General features: G+C 36.3%; 1 protein-coding gene across 1 annotated transcript in view; it reads left to right on the top strand.

The window, feature by feature from the left end:
* The first annotated feature begins 1,742 nt into the window (after window positions 1-1,742).
* The window catches only part of TCERG1L (transcription elongation regulator 1 like), a 173,870-nt gene continuing 152,712 nt past the window's right edge, over window positions 1,743-22,900 (top strand). The window contains exons 1-3 of the mRNA XM_063434162.1: window positions 1,743-2,207; window positions 6,572-6,715; window positions 15,842-16,025. Coding sequence (XP_063290232.1) covers window positions 1,938-2,207; window positions 6,572-6,715; window positions 15,842-16,025 — 598 coding nt within the window. The 5' untranslated portion in view covers window positions 1,743-1,937. The remainder of the gene's footprint in view (window positions 2,208-6,571; window positions 6,716-15,841; window positions 16,026-22,900) is intronic.

A 22,900-nucleotide genomic window follows, 5' to 3' on the forward strand; every position in this document is an offset into this window, starting at 1 on the left:
TGAAAACAAATATGTGTATTTTATTGCAGTAAAAGCAAACAGTATTATGATATTGACTGTTAAAATGCCATAAAGAACTAAAAAAAATAACAACATTTCTTATTTTCTCCCATTTTTTTCACGTTAAATTATGTTTCATAGCTAAATATTTGATATTAAATGAAAGCCCTGTTTCCCCTGAATAAAATGATATATAATAAGGGTGAGTGCATTTAATATGAAAGAGGTGAATTACGGTTAATCAGTATTATACTCCAAATAAAAATAAAAAAGGGAGTAACAAAAAAATATACCTAACAAATAAAATATAATAGAAAATTATGTATCTCACACACAAACACAAAAATAAAAAAAATAGCATGTGTCATCTTTATTTTTTATTATATTTACCACTTATATTGTGCCAACACATTACACAGATCATTGCAAATTTTTAGTAGGGATTAAAAAAAAAAAAGCAAATAATTGACAAATAAATCAATGTGAACATAAACAGGTAATTGAAGTGTGCCCTGATCATGCTAAAATTCGAGGAACCAGTGCTCATCAGTCCCAAACGTAAAATGTCTCACTTTCTGAATGACAGCTGGAGTATAAACAGTAAAAATACAACAACAACAAAAAAACAGACTAGTGCACTCTATAAAGGTCACACGATTTATTCTAAAGAAAAAACATCATTAACATGTAGGTCGATTTTATGCTGTGAACATCTGGGGATGTTTCATCATGTGCTAACTGGCTATTGCAGAATTACGCACAAATAATAGTATTGCCACAAGGTTTAGGTTCCTCTTCAGAAGAGCTCACACTAATATGAGCACTTCAAATAACCCTCAGCAATAGTGTCTCATGAGGATTTGTTGTGCTATCCAAAGTGAATAAGGCAACGTTTTGACACATTAGGATAGCTGATATTGAATAAATACTTCATTAGGACTGTGTACAGAGCATCTCAAGCATGTCCCTTCTCCTGATGTTTAATTTGGTTCATCTCTCCAAGTCACTGGGTTTGAGTAACTTCACATAGAATTCCAACATTCCAGTTTAGGTATAGACATGGCTTGGCTCTTTTAATCTAAAATTGGTTTTCAATTTACTACAATTGACTGTTTAGTGAATATACCCAAAGTATTACATTGCTATTGCACACCTCTGTATTAAATGAATACAGTCACTTGCAAATTATAGAAAGAGAGACATGTGGTCCCTCTTAAGGCACTGAGGAAAGTTTGCACCCCACAGTCACCTGCCCTTCACATATACTTATTCAGATTCACACAAATACACATATGTGTATTTCTACCAACAGTTAACTGTAGCAACTTGAAGAATAGCTTATAATTGTAAGCCAATATTATGGATGTTTAAAATAAAGCAGTTTTTTATTTTTAAATCTAAATACATAGTAATATAAATATTAATAAAAACTTTATAAAAAACAATATTATACAGGAATTGTATTTGTTTTAAAAGAAGATAATATGTTAGAATAAAATAAACAGATCAGTTACTAAACAGCTTTAATAGAGGGATAGTGATTTATCCCACGTGGTGTTTTGAAATGAAAAAAAAAAAAAGAAATGCATTTAGTGTGATAGTGTCCAAACATAGTAAACTGTATACAGAATGTGAGACATCAGTAGGTGTGATGAGCCAGTACAGGAGCAGGAGGATAGCTCTGCTAAGTGAGATGGGGAGGGAGGAGATTGCCTGCTTGCCTATTGAGCAGTAAAGTCTCATACAGCAGTTCTATACACAGCATTGAGGCATGCAGTACTCCTGCCTCAGCTGGAATCTGGATGTTAGCAGAACACTCACTACTGGAGAATTCTATTGCAGGATCAGGAGAAGAAGCTTGGTGCTGTGGAACCCCTTGTCAAGCCCCATTCTGTGGGAGGCAATATCTCTGAGCAGTTGGATATATAAGATGTAGAATGCTCCCCATTTCAGGAATCAAACGACAGCCCTTCCTCTGGCCATTGAATGCAGAACCACCTCCCTGGATTTGTATGATCCCTGAGGCACCTAGTGTTTTTCGGATAGGTGCTGTACCACCTCCTATAATTGTCTCTTGCCCACAGCCATCTCCTTTGCTACAGGGGTTCCCTCCCTGGCAAGTTCCCTGTGATCCCTTTTTACCTTTGATGTCAGTGCCCTCTGCACCAGACCCTCCTGTGCATCAGTTCCCTCTGGCAAATGGGCAGGTAAATCCCCCCCTGGTCTAAATGTGCATGATATTGTGTTACACAATTTAGAACATCAGTCATTAATTAGTCTCTAGAAGCTTGAAGTGAACCAGGCTATACCAGTCTCATCCAATTAATGCGACAGTATTATTCAATAGGGGAGACCTGAGAACAACAGAACTTTCTGATCTCCCATTGATGTTTAATTTTTACTGCTGCTGTTATTTTGTTATTGTTTGTTTTAACATATACATAATATCTGCATGCTTCTTCCTGTAGAAGGCTTTAAGAATTGTAATCATGACCAATAAATGTCCACTTCAGTTGAAATTATTATTTCTATAATATTATGCTATAGAGTTAAAGATTTTTCATATGGTAAAGTTTATTTTAGGAGTTTTTCAATATGATCTCTAGTTACCTACCAGCAAGAAAAAAATTAAACACACACACCCCAAAAGCACAAGAAATCATCACATGAATGTAAATGAAGGGAATTCACAAATACAATTTTAGAGATGACACTGCAGATGAAGTTTTGCACTACATGCACACTCACTGGTGGAATAAGATGTGCAATATGTGGATTTTTAAAAGATGATGCTGTGATTTGTGATTGATACAGTGTACTGTCTCTGAGGCATTGGTCACTGTAGATATTGTGCATTTTAACACATAGCTCTTAACATACACTTTCAGTTGGACCTTGTAACTGGATTGTTTTTCATAGATACCTTTTCTTAAATGTTTTATTTATTTTACCGCAAGATAAATCAGAGCAATATAATACTTATTATGTATTTAACATTTTGATCTTTCATGTTTTTCTACTTTTTGTCTTGTAGGCTTGTGTTAAAAAAAAAAAAAAATAGCTTAACTGTTTGTTTTAATATTTTAAGAATCTTATATGGTGTTATACTAGAAAACTACCACTAGAGGTATCTCCAGCCAAAGAATCGCTTCGCCATTGAGAAGCGTCCACACCTTATGCTAGCTTTAGTGTTCATCTAGCCATGGCTAAGAGACTTTCACGTATTTGAGGTTACTTATAAAAAAAAAACAACAACAGGCACATAACTTTTTTTATAAACAGACAATTGTTACAAATGAATAACAGGCATTGACAATTGCACTGTAATAATACTAACATAATAAATATAACAAATGTCGATTTTTGAACATGGCTTTTATATTTAAGAAAATAATAACAAATTGTGTTTTCTTTATAAAAGCTATAGTTTACCTATACTGCATATTTCCTGAATATGTATTGCATTTTTTTTTTTTTTTTTACTGGATTTAGCTGTAGAGATAAACTGAAGAGGCGTGGAATTATTCAGAGCACCAGCCTTGCAAAGACATCTCATTGAACTGCATTGAGAAGTCTGTAATTTTACAGCCACAGAAAGTCTGGGTTGGGTTAGAAGAGGAGAGTTTGCAAAGGTTGCAGACCAGTGATCTGCAGCTTTTGCAAACTGGTTGTAGATATTCCCCCAATTAAAAAAATATTGATTTATTTATTTAGTTAGTTTGTTTATGTTTGTATTTGGGCAGTGATCTGTCCCTATCAATTGTTACACCAAACATTATATTCTGTGCAACATTTAATTACCATTATGTTCCTATGCATTGACACTGTACAAGTGAAAAGAAATAGAGCTAGCATCCTAAAGCATGGCGAATAGCTTAGTCTCTCATGATGTAACTGGGAATTGGTTTTATAATGGCATTATCTGTGCACCTGTGAAACGTTCATGTTTCCTATGCCTGAGAACTTACCGCTTTCTCCTCCAATGGGAAAGGAGAATTTAGATCCACCCACAAAAAGTGTTCAGAAAATACTCCCACCTTAAAAATGGGAGAAGATGGCTTTAAAGCAATGCTTTAATTGGTTATTATAAACAAATAAACATGCTCGTCCATTGTAGGGTTAGTTTGTTTGTGATGTGTCTAAAGGGCATACAAACTGATACGGAATTCAAATCTGCAAATCGCAGTAAATGTGAGTGAATCTCAGTTTATTTTAAACCAAGGGGTTTATTTACTAAATAGCAAACTATCATAAATTTAAAGTCAAATTGCTAAATTATGGTTAAAATGAGTCAAGCTGTGATTATAGATGAGTTGAAGATTTTATTTTATATATAAATTGTTCATTTTGGCTGAATCTTTGCCATTTGGTTTTTAGTTCTCTACAATTTACTAATTAGTGAGTAAGAAAAATAAAGAAGTTGTGGTGTTGGACAAGCCCACACCAGTACCTCAAAGAGGTTACAGGGGGTATAAGGGGCTTAACCCCAGAAAGTTATAGAAAATAGGCGAAAGAATGGGGTAGAAAACCCACTCAACAGTAGTGGGTGGGTTCTACTCACATTCACAGATACCTCCTAATATAAACGTAACATAAACATGGTAAGAACCTTCATTATAAGACAAAACTATTGTTGAGTGGGTTTTCTACCCCATTCTTTCATCTATTTTCTATAATTAATGAGTCAACCTCTTTGCTTTTTATCAACTGAGATATCTGTACTGTTATTTTCGGTATCACTGAGATATTCTTACTTCTTTTTAAATAGTTTTTTTTTTACTTCTGTTAGCATCTATCAGTATGCACAGCTTTGAGGATTATGGCAACTGTATATAGCTCATAATGCCAAAGACAGTGGAATTTGTTGGGCAATATTCAATAATCTTAGCAAGCAAAGTGCACATAAAATGAATCACTTGTGTACGTATATGCGTATAACCATACAAACTGGACCATGTTTTCTACCACTCCTTAAACCGTAGTTTGGGTGATATTAATGACATTTAATCTCAGAGAGATTAGGGCAGAGAAAAAGAATATTAATGTTATAAGTTAAATATATATATAATACATATAAACATATCTATTCACATTAAATCTATCCACGTGTTTTATCCTGTTACTCCCATTGTCTTGTAAACATTGCCTCTTTAAGGCTCATAAATAATATTATTTTTCATTATTTTTCTATCTATCTATCTATCTATCTATCTATCTATCTATCTATCTGTCTGTCTGTCTGTCTGTCTGTCTGTCTGTCTGTCTGTCTGTCTGTCTGTCTGTCTGCCTGTCTGTCTGTCTGTCTGTCTGTCTATCTATCTATCTATCTATCTATCTATCTTATGTCTCACCAGCTATTTAACATTCTCTGTGTATTAACAAAATGCTGGAGTGCAGAATAAATAAGGGTTCAGGCACTCAAGGATAAGAGTAATAAGAGCTTTATTGGGGCAAAAGAAGCAACGTTTTGACACTACCGGGTCTTTATCGCAGAGTGCCTGAACCATTATTTATTTTGCATATCTTGGAAGGGAGGCCTGGCCAGCCCTGGCTACAGAGCACCTGGGTTATTTGGAGTAGACATATGGGGAGGTTATCAGGGAGAAACACGTGCTATTTGGGGTGCAACTTGCTAGATGTTATAAAACATTCTACTGGTTTTAATGTTGATTGCTCATTATTCTTTGCCTCAGAATAGTACATGTGTTGCCTTGATAAATGTCCCCCTCCTGTAAATTCCTCTTCTCTTATCTCGTACTAACAAACATTCTCCAATCAAGCCATATTAGAAGCTGCAGTGATTTTGTTTTTGGTCATCTGGCAGAGAAGATGTTGAACAGAGCATGTTATTATTTTTTTGTAATCAGTGTTCTTTGCTCAGCACCTGTTAACAACCTCTTAACAAAAAGCATTAATTATACCTGTGTCCATTTAAATGTCCATTTGTTCTATAGACATCTTAGATTGCTTGAATCATCCCCTCTTAAATATCACAAATACAACCATTCTCCATTATTTGATGCACATGAGCAGGTCTTTGGGTAATTGTAAGCCAGTTCTATTTTCAGTGTATGAATTAGGATGAATAGCATTAGAAGTATAGAAACTAGCCCATGCCCATCCTCTACAAAATATAAAGCCTATAGCTCAATGTTCTATATATTAAAAATCCTCTTTAATTTTAGATATTAGGCTAATGTTTTCCATTTGATTCATAATGTAATACATGGAATTTTCTTATGCAGAATATATTGAATGCCTCTTGAGATTGCCCTATTCTTGAATTCCAAACTAGCTGATGGAAAATGTATGATCTATTGTCATTAGATCATACATCTAAAAAAATAATAAGTAATACAAACATAACAATCTATCCTATACTATCCTGGTCCAAGACTGGATGTCCCACTCAGTGAGTGACTTCAGGAATGTATGAAGCTGCCAATACTACATAAGCAGAATAGTACATGCTTTTAAATGAATAAAAGTTGGTTCTTCAGTGGTTAAACATGTTTTCATGTGATTCATATTGCAGCTCTCTTTATATCAGCTTTCATTCTTTATTTTTCAGTGGGTTAGAGCTCATTCTCCAGCATTTGGATTCACACCATCTTCCAGTGTTGAACTGATTCCTCTTTTTCCACATGTGTACACATCTACTGTCCCTCACCATGCAGGAAAATGTTGGGTCGAAAAGAAGATACCTAATTGCAAGGTAACTATCGCTACCTTTCTAAATGTATGATGCTTTCAATCTTTCTTGTAATTACTTTTAAATACAAAAATATTTTTGGGGAATAATCCTGTGTTGAAATCTGAGAGGACCCCAAGGTCAGGGGATCCATAAATACAAAATAATGTAATACCATGCTGGGTCTATGAGTACAAAGATCAGGATAGTCAAGCAAGTCAGGTTGGTTAACCAGAGAACACACTGAACAAAGAACATGCTATTGGGAATCACAAATAGTAGAAAAATAGAATGTGATTGCAGATAAGAACCATCTAGTCTGCCCAATTTTCTAAATACTTTCATCAGTCCCTGGCCTTATCTTATATGTAGGATAGCCTTATGCCTATGCCACGAATGCTTAAGCTCCCTCACTGTGTTAAATAACAGCAAGGCAATAGCACATAGCTCTAAGAAGTTATATATAAATAGTCAGGCCCACTTCATTCCTGCACACCCAGAATGGATTTTAATGCCAGAATGATGCAGTGCTGGTTGCATCTGAAACTTCTTGGAAAAGGACACAGGTGAGCAGTGTTCTGCATCAAAATTGATACCTAAATGACATGGCCTGGACTTAGTCTTTGATGCAAATAAAACACAAAGAGGAAGAAAAAGCTACCGGTCACCTTACAGATAGTTGGGATACAGGGAACCTCCACTTTTCTTCATTTTCAGGCAACCAGCAAACCAGCAACATTTTTTGAATTGTTTTGTATCAACAATACACTTTCATAAATCTCTCCAAGATGTACTTAAAGGTACACTCCAGACCCCTAAATCACTTTATCTTGCTGAAATCTTTCTGTGTGAAGAGTGTGTTCTATTTTTATTAACATGGTAACATAGTTACAACCCCTTGGCTTTCAAACAGACAACCAGTCCTTTTACTTCCTGGTTTAGTTAGCTCAGTGGGGTAAACTCAAGAGGCAGCAATTGCCTGGAGAACCTGCCTTGCAAAGACTTCTCATTGAGCTGTATTGGGAAGTCTGTGATTGGACAGCCACAGAAAGTATGGGTGGGGTGAGAAAGGGAGAGCTTGCAAAGACAGCAGGCAAGAGAACTGCCGGTTTTGCAATCTGTTTTTAGATATACCTCCAATGAAACAAAAAATAATTAAATGCATACAAGTTCTCATTTGAGATATATCTACTAAACAGGAAGTTTGATTCATTTTGTATTTGGGCAGTGGGGTGTCCCTTTAAACCCATTTGCAAAAATTGTCAACCCAAGATAAAACGTAACTCACATTTAAAGTTAGTGCATCAGCAATAGCATGTCAGCTGTGCCAAAATTAATGTGAGCACTGGTATAGCCTTGAAATGGACATTAAAATCACTGCTCACATTAGGAAGACCCAGGTCTAGCATCAAGGAGACCCAAACTAATCGAAGAGCTCTATGCAATGCTCAAAGTGAGCGCTGTATACAGCACTTTAAATCCTATTAAATCAATGCAGTTGAGCATGACTTCACACAACCACAGTGATTGTCTGTCTGCAGCCAGTCTAATGGTCTGAAAAGACCCTAACAGAACCTTCATACATTCCCCCCGCTGATCACTATCGGTACTTGATTTGCACCGATTCCAATGTATCAGATCTCCCTGTCATGTTGAAAACAGCCAGTTTATGGTGGTAACAGACCGCTCTACTGTTTTTCAGGAATCCTTTTGTTTATGTCATTACTGATATTATCATAGGGATACAATTAGATTTAGGGTTATGGTTAATTTGACACTAGGGTTAGCATTAGGATTAGGACCAGCAAGGACCAGAAAATTCTTCAGCTCAAGTAAGCAAGATAGCAGAGGGAATCATTCTAACACTATTGTTAGGATTTCATTTAGGACTAGGGTTAAGTTTAGGATTAGGTTTAGGATTAGAAATAATTCTTAGCAAAGGTATACATCGGTGATGTCGCTGTGAAAGGTTTATGGAATTTTATTAAAGTTTCACACATGAGATTTAAGAAAACAAACAGCAAAAATATAATGTGTATGAAAAACTATAAAATAAAAATGAATACCACAAACTTTGAAAAAAAAAATGGTGAAAAATGACAATTTAATAAAGCACAAAATATATCATTTGTGAGCCCCCGTGGTGTCCACATTTGGAAAAGGTATGCATTAATGAAGTAATTTAAATGTGTAAGCTACTAAAATACACCCAAATGCATCATAGACTCATCTCATAATTGTCTCTTTTTTAAAAAAAATTGCACTAGGCAAGTTATAAATTCAGTCCTGATTTTCTAAAAATACTGACACAGTTTTGTGAAGGGTGTTATTCTGTACTCAGGAGATATAGCTCAGCACAATTTAGTGATTTTTATTACAGTAGCTCAAATCAAGCTTACAAAATAAACTGCTAAATCGCAATGTGTATTTAAAAGAACACATAGAAATTGGTGCAAAAATGTCTGTGCAGTATTTCTCAAAATATACTGGATGACATAACTCACGGTGTCTACTTTTGCAAAAGGCATTCATTAGAGATGTCCCAAACAGTTCGCCGGGAACTGTTCGCTGGCGAACATAGCTTGTTCGCGGTCGCCGCGGCGGGTGAACATCTGCGATGTTCGGTCCGCCCCCTATTCGTCATCATTGAGTAAACTTTGACCCTGTACCTCACAGTCAGCAGACACATTCCAGCCAATCAGCAGCAGACCCTCCCTCCCACACCTTCCCACATCCATGACGAATAGGGGGCGGACCGAACATCGCATATGTTCGCCCGCCGCGGCGACCGCGAACAAGCTATGTTCGCCGGCGAACAGTTCCCGGCGAACTGTTCGGGACATCTCTAGCATTCATTTATGGGGCAATTTGAACATGCCAACTGTTTCAATGCACCAATATGAGACATATGCCTATCAAATCCATGCATCAAAATTATTACTGTAAAAACTAAAAAAGGCTGGTCTCTTATATGGCACTGTAACTTCAAGGCAAATGTTATGGTATTGTTGAACTATATGTTTTTTTTTTACAGTAGTAGCACATATCAGATTTATAAATTACACATTAAAAAAACCTTCCTGAAACAAAAAACATAATTTTGCCACAATTTTTAGAAGTCTGCCAGTTTAGCCGCAACGGAAAATTGTAAAAATAACCTTCAGGTAAATACCTGTGATTTCTACTTTATATAAATTTATACTTTTTGTGACAATATTTTTTGCTGTGATGGCTATTAAATTTAGAAGGCAACATACCAAATTCTGAAATAAATCATTCGACATTGAAAATGTATTTTATTCCTTTTAGACATGTAACTACAAAAAATAAACTGAAATCCTAGATATCGTGTACTCTGTAAATCCGGACAAATAAATTAATTAATTTAGAAAAAAAATTCTTAAGCTGCACTAATTATGTACATATTATTTGCAAAACAATAAAAACATGTGTTGTTTTTTTTTTTTGGGGGGGGGAGCGGAGGTTTAAATAAATGAGAATTTGCTTATGTGTGTGTCACATCAAATTAAAGCCCTTTCTGTTCTTTAAAAAAACAATATACAATGTTGTGGCAATAAATTACAAAGATGGAAATTGTGGTGTGACACACACATTGCAAGAATGCCAAAATTATTTGTGTCCTTAAGTATAAAACATGCAAACTTAAGCTGCGTCCTTAAGGGTTTTAAAAACTATTCTCTGAAAAGCCACTCATAGACACATTTTTGTGCTTTTTTGCGACATGGACAACTATTTTACTGTAGAGACTTTGCAGTTTCAGAGGGACAGAAAGGAGGTAGTACGCACATCCAGTATCCAGAAAGAAGGAAGTCACAGAATGGAGGAGATGATGAGAGTAAACAGTGTTAAAATCCGTGAAGCAACAACACAAACATGTAGAACGTTAAAGTGAAACTACCATGCTACTGTTTTCTTATGGTCTTTAAAAAGAGCTTGGAATTTCATATATTATATATATATATATATATATATATATATATATATATATCATTGTGCTAGTAGTTTTGCTATCAAATGTATAGATTTTAAGAAATGTTGCTATGGTAACTCCAAAGCCAGCACTAGAAGCACCAGCCAGTAGGAAAGGAGTGACATCATTCTCTTCAGATGCTGGCAATGATGCCAGAGTTCTTGGGGGAGTGTTCCAAAGCAGGGCAAATCAGTAAAGAACTGAGTAGGTATGTGGTCAGACCAGAGGTGGGTGTTGCAGAAAAGTAGCATCCACCTCTTTAATGTGGTGGGGAAAAAAAGGATCAGGTAAGTAGTGACAATTTTACTCTAAAGTGTAGATCAGAAAAAAAACACTCAAAGTGAAAAAGTATAAAACAAAGAAAATTAATAAATATTCCAGAGAACTCATCCACATTCTTAAGAGTTATTCCATAAATCCCCTTGAAGGTTAAAATTCAGAATTTTTTCATTTGTTTTTTAAATATTCAGAATTCAGCAGATTAACAAAATCAGCACATCACTGAGGCCAATGGCTTTCAAATGCCTTGTGTTGGTGCCCATGCTGTTTCTTTATGCATTGCAGGATATTTTGGAAGTTGTTTAGTTACTGATAAATATAACTATGCCTCTCAAAAGCATGTCAGTTGTAAGCACACAATTAACCCCTTCCCGACCGCAGATGTACTAGGTACGTCCGACAAAAACGGTCCTTACGATGTACCTAGTACGTCTGCGACATTTCTTAATACTTACCCAATCGTCGCCGTTCCCTCGCCTGCGATCGGTGTTACTCCCGGTCTAGAGGGACTGCCTGACAGCCCAGACAGTCCCCCTCAGCAAATTAGGCCCCGCGGGCCATGGGATTGCTCTAATAGAGCAGTCACATGGCTGCAATTTTTAATACACAAACAAATATAAATGCTAACTTTGGCCAGTGTTTGTGACTAAGTGGCTACTAAAAAAGACTGGACATACCCCATATTGAATACCCTGGGTTGTCTACTTTAAAAATATGTACATGTGAGGTGCGATTCAGAGATTTTTGACAGATAACAGTGCTACAATGTCACTATTGATACATTTTAAAAATATAGATTTTGAAACAGCAATGTCCTACTTGTACTTATAGCCCTATAACTTGCAAAAGAAAAGATAAGAACATGTTAACATTAGGTATTTCTAAACTCAGGACAAAATTTAGAAACTTAGCACCGGTGTTTTTTGGCGATTTGTAGATGCGTAACAGAGTTTGGGGGTCAAAGTTAGAAAACTTGTGTTTTTTAAAATCAATGGTATCTTTAGAAAGACCATTTAATGGTGAGAAAAATGGTATATCATATGTGTTGCTACAGTAAACAGGGTAATTGAAAATTAATACTTATCCAATTTTTCAAAACCATTTGTACTTATATTCATTACTTGTGCATTTTACCTAGCTCTTGCAGTCCCATAGCTAAGATACTTATCATTTCTACAGATTGAGCAATATCTAGACAAATGCAATATGGGATCACTATACGTTTCAAATACAACTTGACAAGTTCTATTCCCAGAAGACAGCATTAATGGTCGTGAGACTAATGGGAAGTGTCTTGACTGATGAGATGTAAAAGACTTTCGAGTCCATGAAATGTGTTAAGGGACACTCCATTGTGAATGGCTTAGGAGAACATGAAAAAATGAATAAACTGACATTATTAATTGTCTTATGAACTATCTTAGCAATCATGAGATATCTCAGACTATCCCTGTTCAACTATTTGTACATGTTACATTCCCATGTTTGAGCTTAAGAGTGAAAAGGAACAATATGTGTATTGCACAGTGCAGCAATTTTATATTGCCTACTTTCAAAGAAATTGTCTTGCACACTCTCGAAATTGTCTTGCACAAAGAAATTGTCTTGCACAGACTGTGTTTATGTCTACATAGTACTAGTTCTTGTTTTTGTCCCGGGGGCTGAACTCTTGACTTGGCTCTTGCTTTTGGAGCTGCTAGAATTGCAGATATTAAATTACTTCTATGTACTGACAAAATTGGCCTTAGTAACTGAATTATGCGGCTGCTTTTTTGCTAGAATACCTACAGGGTAACACGGGAGAGACAAAGATAGAATGTAAGAACAGCCAGTCATTAATTACTGCATGTCCTTCTTCTCACTCCCATGTGAAGCAGCAAACCATTATGTCATATATTAATTGGGAGGTAAGCAGCACTTAATCCCCTCAATACCACAGTGTATATCCCATTCCTACCTTTCACTGAAGATATGTTTGCATTTCTGTTACACCCTCCTTACCCAGATACTGTAGCCTGACAGACCAGCAGATGTCACAGTGGTCTCATCACAGATGTCCCAGTTTGTAATGCACTTTGTGGTTGGACAACTAAAACATTTATTTAAAAAGTGGGAAAAAACTCAGCACATATTAATAGTCCAATCTCTTCCACCAGCAAGCTACCTCACTGGGGTACTGGATGTTACTCTTGGGTATAATCTGGTCTTTAAAAAAGATGTCCAACAATTTATTCTCAGGTGATCTCTACTCTAAGATAGCACTGCTGTAGGTGAAGTAGGTTATCATGGAGGCAGGGAACCAAAGTGTAAACGTTGAGAATTGGTCTTGAAATATCATCTTTATCAAATAAACATTACACTGACCCTTCTAAACAGAACAACTAACGCATTTTTTTGTTGGACAGAACTAGAGGATAGCTACAGATAGTAAAGCCACACTTAACATTGTTGCACCACTTTTCTCCTTTAGGCATTAGAATATAGGATTATATAGGATAATTTTACCAAAGAAAGTCAATGGCATTTTCTCTACGATCACAACCTCCTTTACCCCAAAAACAACCCCAACAAAAAAAAAACACAATAGCAATTTTTTTCAAAGATCTGCTCATTATCCAACCTAGTAATTTGTCAGGGGTTGTGTAGATGGAGCCCAGAATACAGCAATAGTCTCATAGAGAAAGTCAAGGCAAAGTACCAGAAGGTTGAGGCAAAAGACACAGTCAAGGATAGCAATGGGATAGTTCAGGCAGCACAGGTTCATAAACCGAGATCGACCAGGAAAGTCAAATACGAGGGAGACAATAAGGTGACACTAGTGACCCTAGTACAGCACAACTAGTAGAGCACAACTTGCAAGGACAAGGAGAACAGTATCACTGAGAAAGGGGGGCTGTCAGAATTACCAATTCATAGGGAGGAGAGAGGACACCCCCCCCCCCGCATAACTGACATTCCCCCCAGCATGTTCTACCCCCTTTAAGACATGCTCAGTCAAGTGCATGTGCACCTAGAGAGAATAGAGTTGTGAATGCTCCCGGAGAAACTGACAGAGTGATGCGAAGTTATCAGGTGAAATCCCTATTTGCAAATATCATATTTGTTTCCAGGTAGTATGTAGTGATCAATAAAAAATCATTACCCAGCCATCTCCAGTATAGTTTTGCGGGAAGAGAATTTGCTGAAAGAATTACTTTGGATAAAACTTTCCTTTTCTTTTAGTGTCAGTTGCAGTTACAAGGTAATTCTTGATCTGATACTGAGCACAATTCTCATAAGTGAGTTTTGTTATTTGTTTTTTTATTTGTTCATTCTAGTTTGTCTTTTTTAAATGCTTTCTATTACTACTCTATTATAGAACCTTGCAGGTTTGAATCACTACATCTTTTCTTCAAGTGTATTGCACTTGTGGATCTATCTAAACTCAGTTGGAGCTGTCATTTCAACTGTATTAAAAATACCACAAGGGAGGAAGTTCCTCTTGGGTGATAGGTATTCTCAAGAACAGAAACACAGCATGTCTCTTTTAAAGGCTTACTGTGTCTAGAATCATTTTGAGGGCATTTCAAGGTGATCTTTTATTTTGATCACAACAATGAGTGTTATATCGTACATGGAGATGAAAGTTTAAAGTCTATTATGTAAACTTATGCCATCTATGTTCCGGGTGATCAGGAAAATAAAAACTAACAAGTTTTGTTTTTGAAATTCAAATTATACACAGTTCTCAGCATCATTTAAGATCCATTGTAGTGTGAATCGTTGAATGACTATGCTGGAAATTTTCATAGACATTTAAAGGAGAATTGATACTTCTCTGTATTTTATGCCATTGAATAAAACATTGACCATTATCTATAACATCATGAGTTGATTATTTTACAATTGTTGTACAATATAGGGTCAGGAACACAAACATTTATAATGTTAAAACCAACATTTATGTGACTGGTCCCCCCTTACCCATGTTTAAAGGTAAGAAAGCTCACTTTATTTCCATCACCATGCAGGTCTGCTGGTGCTGGCTCCGCCCCCAATTAGCCTCCTTGGCTGACATAATCAGAATTGATTATTTAAGCCAATCCAATGCTTTCCAAAAGTGTGCAAGTGCTATAGAGGTGATGAAGCACGTAGTCTAGCAGCACTATACCACAGTGTGACACAATGTATACACAAATAAGATAAATATTACCAAAAAAGTCAGCTTGAACTGATGGCAAAATAGGTCTGTAAATTAAAACAAACAAAATATAGTGCAGACTATCTGAATAGAAAAATACACAATGGGGGTAAAGGGGAGAACCAACATGGACCAGAGCCCTATCACTCCTGGCTCTGGGGTTGAACAGCTCAACTGGAGTGGCGAACGCTCTTTTTACTCTGTACACATGTGCTTTTATGTAGGTAGTTTTGCTGGCATACCCACCAATTGCAAAGTAAGAGCTTGTAACCTTTTATACTATTAAACTGTTGAATATACCATTCAGTTAGGGAGCTCTGCCTCTCTCTGTCCTATATTACATAGAACCATCTACTTATTGGAAGCATACCATCCAGATCCTGTTTTACAGTGTGGGGTACTTCCTTCTCCAGAGGTACTGTTCAAACCCAGAGCCAGGGGTGATAGGGCCCTGTCCATGTGAGTTCCTCCCTTTACCCGCCATTCTATTCAGATAGTCTGCACTATATCTATGCATAACGTGGTATTCTTAAAACACCAATAATACGTTTATAACCTATGAGTCCCTTAATGGCGTACCGCACAAATGGAATATATGTCCTCCTGTCACCCAAGAGGTTAAATGATATTATGATATATGATCATGATCATGAGTTACAACTTAAATTTGAAGCTTTATGGTCTTTTTTTTATTGGACAGATATATCTCAATAACTCCTTTGCTCTGGATTCGTCTTGGATGCATCCTCCTGAGGAAGTATTTTTATTTAAGGGATTTGAGAAGCCTAACTGCAGGGCTAGCCAAGTAACAATGGCTATATCAAGGCCTACCACTGCCTCCAGACGTCTTCACACAGTTATATTAACCCCTCAACGTATGACAGGTTTGTGTCTAAATTTATATTTTGTGTATTTTGTGCCAACTAGTATCAAAAAATCATGTTATTCTGTGAATCTGTTTACATCAGATTATATATTTTCCTTGTCATCACTGGAATACAGCATGGACTAAATCCAAAGCTAAGTTTACCTAAATTAACCTAAACCTAATTCCAAGGGTTTAGATTTTGTCTTATGCGTTTTTGTTTTAACCTTACCTTGCCTTACCTCGTTTTTGCTCCAGAAGGCTCAATTTTATCACTCTGCATCTCCTGCACTTTACACAATCTTTTTGATGTTAACATTCTTACCTGTATTCTATAGCAAGAGAGAGAGTATAGGAGGGAATGAGGTATCTGAACACACTAATACACTACATGAACTCATTGCAAGCTGTGATGTCATCATTCAAGGCCTTATAAGTAATGTCAATTTTCTAAATATAACAACATTTTAATTTTAGATCTCCCTGAACAAAAATCTATACAAACGACTGCTGTTTAGTCTTATTTTTATCTCTGCTCTTCATCGAAGTTTTCAAATAAATACTATGCTATTTTATTATTATTTTAGACATCTAGTAGGGATGGTGGTAACCCATGCTAGATTAAACAACGTGTCATGCAAAATGCTGGTTTAAATTTTTTACACTTTTTCAGCTGTTTTTAATACTCCTGTGTTACTGATCTGTCTGTTACTCAGAGGTTAAAAATGTTTCTAATAAGGATTGTCTTTTCAAATTTAACTAACTACTAGTATGCAAATGACTTTCACACATTCAATAACATAAGTTTAAATGTCGCCACAGATTCTATGTACAAGAAATGCTGTCTGTGTATGAATATATTTTGAAAGGGTTGGCATTCTTTTCTTACTAAAACTAGTACCAGATATATGTACATTAAAGTCAGAGATTTGTGTCATTATGACCTGCAGTAAGCTTATCAGTCAGAGGAAGTTCCTGAGTCCCTGTGAGTACAAAATATATATTTTTTTTAAGTAAATAGTTACAGGAGTGATGTCAGTAATTTTTCTCCCAATTAACACCTTAAGATTACGCTACAAACAAACAAGGTGTGTTTAGGTTGTATAAACAAAGTGATTCAAGTCCTAAATCACAGAGAATTGAGCGGTGAGACATAAGGGACATAATGTAAACACCAAAACTGCTTCATTAAGCTAAAGCTGTGTTGGTGCTTAGAGTGTCACTTTAAATTGTTGACTGTAGCAGCAATACTCTCTCTTGTCGTGAAGACTCCTCTGATATGAGAAAAGAGTCTAATTAAGGTATTTTACAAAATGTATTTTACTTTTAGTAATATTGTGTAATTACTAAATTAATTTCCTAATTTAAGAATGACTTGCCAATTTAATCACTTGTAAATAAATCGGGTCCCCGATATAAAAAGTTAAAGAGACACTATATTCACCAGAACAACTACAACCTAATGTAGTTGTTCTGGTTAGTATAGTCAGTCCCTATAGGCATTTTCATGTAAAGACTGCTTTGTGTGTTGTGTTTGTTCTTAAAGGTAGGGGTGTGTTTGTATGCAGTGTTGATGTTTTTCTGAATTAGTGTGTAGTGTTGGAGTTTGAATGCTGAGATGTATATACATATACATACGTACATTGCCACACACACACACACACACACATATATAAACATATCCGAATACACAGATACACTGACACACAGATACACATAGTGGCACACATATAGACACACTGGTACAGAAAGCAGAAACACAGACACTCACTGACACAGATACACACGCTAACACATACAGATACACAGACAGACACAATGACACACATGTAGATACACAGTCACACACTGTGACAGGCATGCAGACACACAGATACACAAAATGACACTCAGATACACAGACACATGTACACAGACACACAGATACACAGGGGCACACATAAACACACAGATATACAGACAAAGATAGATACACTGACACACATACACAGATACACAGACACAAATTCAAACACATATGCACACAGACAGACACATATAGGCACACAGATGGATACACAGACACAGACAGACAGACAGACAGAAACACAGACAAATATAGAGGCAAAATTTAAATATTTTAAGCCACTCTCTACACTTTCCTACCTTTTGGGTGCTAGAGGGTTGGTTCCCTAGGCTCCAGATGACTGGCTCAGGTTGTTTGGATTTAGATGATCTCCCACTCTGTTCTACCTCCTCTCAGCACTCCTCCCTTGTGGCTCAGTGTTATTTGCGAAGGAGTGATGGCTGTGACTTCCTTCCATACTTCTGAGATTATAGGGGCCCAGTTGCACTATTAAAGGGCCACAGTGTTGACTGGGTCCCTGAGAACACATTTGCCATCAGGTGGTGTTAACTGCATGGGTCACCCGATGGGCCCCCTTAGCGTGCCACTGGCCCTAGCTATCTGACAGCAAAGAAGGAGTTTCAGCAAAGTTTCATAAAAGTTCTCATTTCGATTGAAATCAGCACTTTTATAAACTGTAACACATATGACAGACTCCAGACACATAGAAGAATTGGCCTGAAGACTTGACAGATCATCCTAGTCTGAAAGCATGGCAGGCTCACTGCCAATCAAGCAAACTGGGCAACTAAAGGCAGACAGTGCAGGGAGCTCTGTTTATTAGTGGTCTCAGAAGGGTCTTACTGCATTGAGCATAACACTTGAGCATCTAATGATGCACTCACAGTAAGCTTTTTGGGGATAGATCATTTGTGTTCTTAACAGTGGGATGCCAGGGAATAAAGTCAGGGTGGCTTCACAGTACCCTAAAATACAGACTGCCTTACCAAAATCCAAACTATTGGGTAGCCTGTAAAACAGTAATCTCTATATAAAATTGTATTTCCACATGTTTTTGCAGTAGCTATGGATTCTATGTTTCAAATAATTATGCGATTTTATTTAACAAAAAAAAATTAATTAGCAAAAGGGTTAAATGTAACAAGCACATTCCGTTTTGCAATAGAAATAGAGACTAGCCTAACAATTGCGAGGAAAAAAATCTGCTTTATACAGTTCACAGAAATAAAATCAATACTGTGACAACCTTTGCTGCAATTTTCAGGCAGAATAAAGTTTCAGAAATATATAGTTATTTTATGCTGTGTCGTATAAAAAAAATAGATATCTTCAACGTGTCACTATTTTTTTTTTTTTTTTTTTACTGAGTATTGGACACAAAATGGATTAAACAATACTGTGCAATACACTACAAACCATTCAGGCCACTATTTCTTATTGATTACACCTTGTATATATTAGCTTTTCTCTATAGACTTAACAAGACAATTGTATTGTTTTATGTATGATACTCTAGCCCTGATTCTCACAGTGAAACTAGCTTAAGTAAGAGAAGTACAATAAATTGTTTTAATTTGTTTTTTTTGTTTGTTTTTTTATTTTATTTTTTTCTAACTCAATTTAATTTTGTCTAAGCTGTTTTTTGTATTCTTATTTCCTTTGGTTGCAATTTGTTTTGATTCATTTACACATAAAACAGCAAGTTATATAACGGCAATATACACTGGATAGGCTTTTACTTGCGCCATGCAATTTAATATGCACATAAATAGGGATACATACTTTGCTGCGGTAAGGTAAGTCACATTAATCATTTAGGGAGCCCAAAGTTAGAATGATGTTCAGGTTTAGCAAAAATTAGAAGAGCTGATGCTTTGAAATATAACTATTTTAGAACATATAGATGTATGTAGTTAATTATGTGCTTTGACCTTTTCTAGATTATATAGGATTCAGTTAACTAAGGGATAATGTATCATTTTGTCATGCTAGGCTCTCACTTTGAATTTGTCCTTGAGGTTTCTGGAGCTGTAGGAATGGCCTTAAGGCATTTTCAGAATCAAAAGAATCAAATGTGAAACTGACAAAAACTAGGCAAATGTCTACTTATTGTTAGTGGATAATGTATTTTTCAACAGCACAGAGCTAATAATTTTCTTGGCCTGATGTATGTTTGTTCTGTTAAAATTAAAATTGCAATTCCACAGTCAAGTAACATCAATTACTGGTTGAACATATAAAACCTGATTGTATTTGTTATATTTCCTCTCTGACATATTCAATAATTCTATAGTTACTTAATAGCTAATAAAGGTATCGTGCGTAGAGTACATTCCAGACCTGCAAGTTCTGCAATATACCCCTCTAATGCAAGTTGTCAGATAATTTTAGAATTTTTGACACACACAGTTGCAACAGTTGCTTGTTTGTCAAGGATGATGATCTTTTCTCTTAGCGTTGTGCACCATTCCTATGACTTAGTCATATTTCTAACATGCAGTCAAATGTGACAGTCAACAAGCCCCTAACCAGTCCAGGTATTTCATATGTGTCAGCTCCAGCACACCTGGGACAACTAATAAAGACCTTGATTAGTTGCATCAGGTGTGCTTGAGACAACACCTGTTTTGCATATTTGTGCTGTTGTGAGGAATTCTATTCAGGGGGTTAAATAATTTTGAGACTTGAAAAGTCATTGTAAGTTGCATTTTCAGTTGAGTTTGGGAAAACAGCTTGAAGCATTCACTGTGTTGAGCTATTTCAATTGTTTTTGTTTGTTCATTGCAAACAGCTGAAAGTCTGTAGATTTTGACAATAAACATGATTGGGGGTTGAATAATTTGGATTGCAACTGTGTATATATATAAGACTTGTTTTTCCCACAGAAATATCAAATTTCATTTTATTCCATTTTAAACATGGATTTCTTGGAGTTTGTGTTTGCTGTATACAACAGGTTTGAAACACAACTCAGGAAGAGATGCAAAGTCAGATAACTACTCAAGGACAGCTGTTTTGTTGTAAATGCAACTCATCAGCATGAGGTTGGTTACTGCCTTGCTATTGAGGCTTGGCATTACTCACGGAGCACAAACTAAGAATGTTATGGTGGGGAAAAATTGTGATTGAAAGCCCCTTCAATCTGAAGTCAGCGGATAGACAATACATTGTTAAAGACAGATCTGCACACCAGTCAAGCCATCAGACTTGCTTTTCCCAAAGATATATAAAATTTGCAGTGCTCCGCAAGTAATGCCAAACCTCAAGGAAATCTGAATTCTCCAGAAGTCCTCCAAGTCGCTCATTTCAAAAGACAAAAAGAAAAAAAAATGCCTTAAAGACATTTATTACAGCCCTACAGGAAGAAGGGGTTATCACTCAAGTCCCTCAGGCTCAACAGTCTCAGGGATTCTTCTATTCCCATTTATTTCTCACCAAGAAAGCTTCAGGAGGATGGAGACCGATACTAGACTTACACAGATTAAATAAGTTCCGAATATCCACAGGTTCAAGATGGAATCCATACAATCAATTATAAAGGCGGTGTCAGATGCCTATTTTCATATCCCCATTGCCACAGAACATCAAAAGTATCTCAGATTTGTGGTAGAAGGAGCACACTTTCAATTTCGTGCCCTTCCATTTGGTCTCAGTACGGCTCCACGAACATTGTCCAAAGTTCTGGTCGTTCTAAAAGCAGAACTCAGAAAAAAGGGCATAGCCATTTACAACTATCTAGATTACATCTTAATTGTGGCATAAAGCAAGGATAAACAAAAATATGTATATGCGATAGCTAGTCACTGCTGAGCACCAGACACTTGTGGTGGTGTTCCAGCCTTGGCCAGCTACCCAAAGTACCAAGGAGAGACTCCAGGAGTCCCAAGGGGCCTAACCCCAGGACTTATATAGAAAAGAACAAAACGTGCTTGTCACAAAGTCTAAAATATCTGTGACTCGCTGTGTTTAGTGGAAATATGGAGTAGTCTATTGAAATGAATATTAACTATATATCCATAAAAGCTAAAATATCCCTATAAGTGAGGATTTAAAAAGTAAAAATCAATACCAAATTGCTCCAATATGCATAGATAATATATAAGTATTATGGAAAAATACTGTGGATATCCACTCTGAGCTTTATTGTATCTGGCTCATTAGATGTCCACAACACTAACCAAATTATTCCTAATATTTCTAGCAAAAAATGAAACAATACTCTTAATTACTGTCCCTGATATTACAAAAGGCATTTGAAAATAACTATCCCAACTTATAAGATTGTCAAAAGGATCCTCAATCAGGGAGGACTTTGGGTTTGCTACATGTAATCCCAGTCAGTTGTAGATAGGTAGGTTATCTTCCAACCAGTAATTCACCTAAAAAAATATATGAAAAAATAATAAATAGACAAAGAAATATACAGTCTATATATATTATAATAAATCCAGAGGTGCAGCTGGAAATGAATTACGAGATATTCCTCATAGAAACCATGATGCTTAGAGTGCTCAATGGTATATCTATGGACAGGTTAATAGAGTATAGTATAATCTAATAATTATCAGTCCCTCACTTCCTATGTCCATCTAGACAATAATGGAGCAAGCTAAATAAACTATTATACATAAATGAAAAAAAAAAACATGTAAGGAAGTGAGGGACTGATAATTATTTTCACTGACTTTTATATGCAGTATATTTCCCTAACTATACCCTTTATCTTCCTTCATCTTTACTCTCTGACAATCCTATACTCTAATAACCTGTCCATAGATATACCACTGAGCACTCCAAGCATCATGGTTTCTATGAGGAATATCTCTTAAAGGACAACTATAGTGCCTGAAAACATACTCGTTTTCGTGGCACTATAGTGCCCTGAGGGTGCCCCCACCCTCAGGGACCCCCTCCCGCCGGGCTCTGGGGAGAGTAAAGGGTTAAAACTTACCTTTATTCCAGCGCCGGGCGGGGAGCTCTCCTCCTCCTCTTCGCCTCCGATTCTCCCTTTCGGCTGAATGCGCATGCGCAGCAAGAGCTGCGCGCGC

This window comes from Pelobates fuscus, chromosome 10 (genome assembly GCF_036172605.1).
Source record: "Pelobates fuscus isolate aPelFus1 chromosome 10, aPelFus1.pri, whole genome shotgun sequence".
Lineage (NCBI taxonomy): Eukaryota > Metazoa > Chordata > Amphibia > Anura > Pelobatidae > Pelobates > Pelobates fuscus.